Source organism: Cyprinodon variegatus, unplaced genomic scaffold (genome assembly GCF_000732505.1).
Source record: "Cyprinodon variegatus isolate N-32 unplaced genomic scaffold, C_variegatus-1.0 Scaffold1674, whole genome shotgun sequence".
Taxonomy (NCBI): Eukaryota; Metazoa; Chordata; class Actinopteri; order Cyprinodontiformes; family Cyprinodontidae; genus Cyprinodon; species Cyprinodon variegatus.
Genome location: NW_015152127.1, coordinates 34,690 through 39,092, shown reverse-complemented (window position 1 = coordinate 39,092; position 4,403 = coordinate 34,690). Strand labels below are relative to the sequence as shown.

Sequence of the window (4,403 nt, the reverse complement as noted above, 5' to 3'; positions counted from 1 at the left end):
ATTTAAGATCCCAGAAATAATCAGAAGATGGCCGGAGATTAGAGGCCTAAACAGAAGGAACCGTCTAAGCTGAGCTGGAGCTTCCTCCATGTTCCGATGAGCTAATTCCATTTAATCCAGGTTATTTCTGCAGCTCCAGTTCATAGCACAGGTCCTCTGAAGGCTCTTCCCAGAAACTATTCAGTCAGATTCTACAGACCGCTTGGTTCAGAGGAAAAGCAGCTGATTCCCAGATTTAACTTCTAGAAACTTCTCTAGACTTAATGTCCTGAGCTCTGAGCATCCTGGAGCTCTGAAACTCCACTAAACTTCAAATGAAAATAGAAATCATCCAGTTATCGACTATTGGATATACTGCAGCAGAGAACGCGCTCTAAGTCAGACTTTTATTCTGAAATATTCATTTGACATATGAGCCATTTATTCAGGAAAACTGAAAATAAACTCATCTTTTAATGATTGAAATGAGCCCATTTATAAAGTTACAGCTTTTCCAGACACTTCTAACAGGTACCAGTAACAAAGTACAAATACTTTGTTACTTTACTTAATTAGAAGTTTTGTCTACTGGGCTACTTTACTGGAGTATTTGTTATTAAGACAACTTTTTACTTCTACTTCTTTTTAGCAATTATCTCTATTTTCTACTCCTTACATTTTAAACTTAGACTCGTTAGTTTTGTTCCATTTAAATAAAAACACTAAAGTAAGTACTTTCATCTAGACAATTTCTTTGTGGTTGGACTCAGTGCTGCCCCAACTTGTTGCTCATCACATACCAAACTAAATAGTTTTTTTTCCCAGATGACGCAAAGTTAAATGTGACGCTGTTACCATTAGTTATAAAACTAAGAAAAAAAAGTGTTATTAAGTTATCATCCAGAATTATAGACAAATGTTCCTTTAATAGAGTAGAGCAGTAAAGCTTCTGTCCTTAACAGTTTTTCCTGCATTACTTTGACTTTTATACTTTAAGTAGTTTTAAAAATGGTACTTTTATACTTTTACTGGAGTAAAAAGCTGAAGTTGATCCTCTAACTTCTAATTTCAATCTGTTTGGGAACCATTTCTATCATACTTAAATTCCACCAATATTGCAATAAATTGAAAGATTCTATGGTTTTAATTTAAATTCTTACTTTATTTAATCAAATCCAATTTGTTTATTCTGATGCCGGCCTACATTTAAAAAACAAAAACTGAAATCTACTGTTGGTACGGTTTCTTTTGATTCATTATTATTACTATTGAAAAACAGAAAGTATTTTGTAAGCATGATGACGATTTATTGTTTCTACTTCTGACTTTTCAATAAAGAGATTTATTATAAAAAATAAAAAAACATGATTAATTTGGACACCTCTGCTTCCTGATTACAACATGATGCAACACTGGAGGAGGAGGNCAACATCCCAGAGTTTACGTCATCTTTGGGCTTCGTTTGGATTCGCTCGTTATATGGTGGAAGTTTAGAATTGTGAGATTTGCAGAGAAAGGAGGAGTCAATGGGGTTTGAACTTCTCTGTACGTCCATTTCGCCCACTGAACTATCGTTAGTTATCTAGGACAATGGAAACTCAGTTTCGCTTTCGATGACCCCTTTAAAAAAGGAACCCTAGGGAACCAGCTAAGGACCAGGCAAGGACCCATCTAGGTAAGTGAGGAAATTTTGAATGGCTGCTTCTGTACAAAGAAGACAAGAAAACATGCAGTTGACATAAAATAAAGAACTGAGGAAGAGTTAAAGAGCATCGTGGCAGATATTGAAAAAAAAGATGCAATTATTCCACAATGTGAAGCATCAAGGTTATTGTCCAGGAGGTTTTCGTCTGATCCAGATTTCTTTATGCAGGATTTAAATCAGACTCAGAAGGACCAGGGGAGGGAGATGTGGACAGCAGGAGATCCTATAACTACGACGACATCGATGAGGTGGCCGAGGATCAGCCTTTGACCCCCCAGGGCTCTGTGGTCCACGCAACTAAACCAGATAAAACGGATAAAGGTCTCACTAAGTTTTAAGCATATTTTAATCCTATCTTTATACATTACTAACACAATGCACCTGGCCAAATGTGCTTCTTCCTTTAACAGATTCCGTGACCTATGAAGTGGAAGAGTCGCAGGAGAATTACGACGACATTGATGCCAGCCCAGAGGATACGGAAACCACAGCCGAGGTCCATGACGGCCCGAGACCGGCACCCGAAGGTGACGCAGGAGTGCCTAAAGAGCAGGCCCAGAATAACGAAGATTATCTGGTGCCGGGTCAAGATGGGTGAGCCTGAACCAGCAGAAAATTGAAATCTATCAAAATTCTGTGTATGGAAAAAAAAAAAAAGCTGGTTTGAATTAAACCTGTTTGTGACTTAAGTATAAACAATAGATAATTCTAAACCTGAAGAGGATCGACAAACCTTTGTCATTTCAAATAAACTATAATATCAGAACTGTTTCAGTTGTGACTTTATGTTAACGCTTTAATTAATGCTTTACTTCCAAATGATGATAAAACGTAACAATAAACATGACATTAAATGCGACACTTAAGCTACAAATGAGTTAAATCTATGAGGTCAGCAGGTAGAATAAACTACCCTTCAATTTTATCTTCGGTTGTAACAGTTGTTTTGTAATGTGGGGTTTTTATTCCAGTGGATAATCTTACAAAAAATGCCTGATTTGTTGTAAACTGCACCTTGAGAATATGCTAATTCTTTCTCCTGCCTGTAGGGGTACGTCAAGCTTCATTAAGGAGGCAGGAGATCCGGTTACATATTTGTTAAAGGAAAAGTCCGGTCATCAAGGAATGATCAACGGATCATTATTTATACCTAAAACTAATAAGTTTGTGGTGATTTAATGAATTTAGCGTTATTAGTAAGAAAATTAAATAATTTTCATTGTGATCACTGAGTCTGGGAGCGGCCATTTTTGCCCAGATATAGTAACCCCTCCCTCCTGCCATCTTCTGGCAGTGACGTCACTGTGCGGTAAGCCTAGCGCCATTCTTCCCGCTTTACAAGCAAAATATCAACAATTATTGAAGATTTCCAGAGGACTTCACCATTGAAATTCACCAGAGCTATAGTGAAACTGACAATGCCCACGTGCATGGCAGCTGGATGCTGGAATTACTGATTTAAGTCATAAAAACTTGCTTTAGTCATGATTTCAGCCTCCATAATGCAGTGTATCTAAGGCCCAAAGTATGAACTGTTGTGCAACATGTGACCTAAATCTGATGTGATGCATATGTTTGCTCCTCTTAGTCTCTGAAAGTGCTGCGGACGTCAGAGTTCCTTCCCTATGTGGTGTTCCTTCAGTCTCCTGACTTCGAGGTGCTACAGGCGATGAATCGCTCAGCTGTGGAGGCGGGGGTGGTCACCAAGACCCTGATGGTATGGCAGAACGCAACTTTTTCACATCACGTGTGTTTCAGAAGTTTGAGAAAAAAGCCAAGCTGTGCGTTCTCTGTTGCAGGACGAAGAGCTGCACAGGACATGTGATGAGAGCGCCAAAATAAAAGCAGCCTTTGGTCACTTCTTTGACCTGACCATCATCAATGACAACCTTGATGAGACCTATCGCACTGTCAAAGCTGCCCTGGAAACGGTTTCCAAAAACCCACAATGGGTCCCGGTTACCTGGGTGTTCTAAGGACCAGGAAAACCGACTGCATTTCTCAGTACTCATATTTAGATTGTCCTCAGTTCCAACAGAAGAATTGTGTTAGCATTAGACTGGATTAGACCTCTGTAACTAAAGCTCCACCAAACAGCTAGGACTTTGTGTGTGAATATAGTGACAGTCTCAATGTGGGGACTGGGGATCCCTTCGATACCAGAAGTCGATTCTGTTGGAAAATGTCTCCTCAGAAAAACTGTGTATGTGCATGCATGTGCATGTCTCTGCTTTCCTGAAGACTTCAACATTTTGTAGATTTACATCGTACTTCTGAACATCAGCAGATCGTACCGTTGGTTACGTTTCACAAAGGAGCTCAGACCTTCACAAAGGGTCAGAATGTCACCATGTGCCAAACGATTCATTTCAGACACAAAATGAATCCTCCCAAACTAGAATAAATATTTTTATACTTTCTGTTTAAAATGTTTTGACATTCAGCCAAAATAATGTAAGAAAGTTCATCCAGATTTTTTTTAAACATGTAATTTTTTTTTAAATCCCCACCTTAAAGGGCCATGTCACGTACTATGCCTATAAAAGGAAACATCCAATCCATCTATGCTTATTAAAATAAAGCAATATATTCCTATTGTTCCTAATCACAGTGTTTACTTAGTCCTTTTTTGACTCCAAAGGAATAATTTGGTATTATCCCTCTTAGCATCTTATTTTTCTTTGCACTTTTTTACACTTGAGGAAAAACTGACATGTGT

The 4,403-nt window shown here is 38.4% G+C and overlaps 1 protein-coding gene across 1 annotated transcript; it reads left to right on the top strand.

Annotated features, from left to right (window-relative positions):
• Nucleotides 1–3,243: 3,243 nt before the first annotated feature.
• Nucleotides 3,244–4,397, top strand: LOC107104274 (MAGUK p55 subfamily member 2-like). The gene is made up of 2 exons (XM_015404244.1): nt 3,244–3,401; nt 3,484–4,397. Exons 1-2 carry the CDS (start codon nt 3,354–3,356, stop codon nt 3,658–3,660), a joined length of 225 nt encoding a protein of 74 aa, XP_015259730.1. The 5' UTR covers nt 3,244–3,353; the 3' UTR covers nt 3,661–4,397.
• The last annotated feature ends 6 nt before the right edge of the window (nt 4,398–4,403 follow it).

Coding starts and splice junctions, on each gene's coding strand:
- LOC107104274 (XM_015404244.1), top strand. CDS start 3,354: ATGAATCGCTCAGCTGTGGAGGCGGGGGTGGTCACCAAGACCCTGATG. Junction 3,402..3,483: donor TGGTCACCAAGACCCTGATG/GTATGGCAGAAC, acceptor TCTCTGTTGCAG/GACGAAGAGCTGCACAGGAC.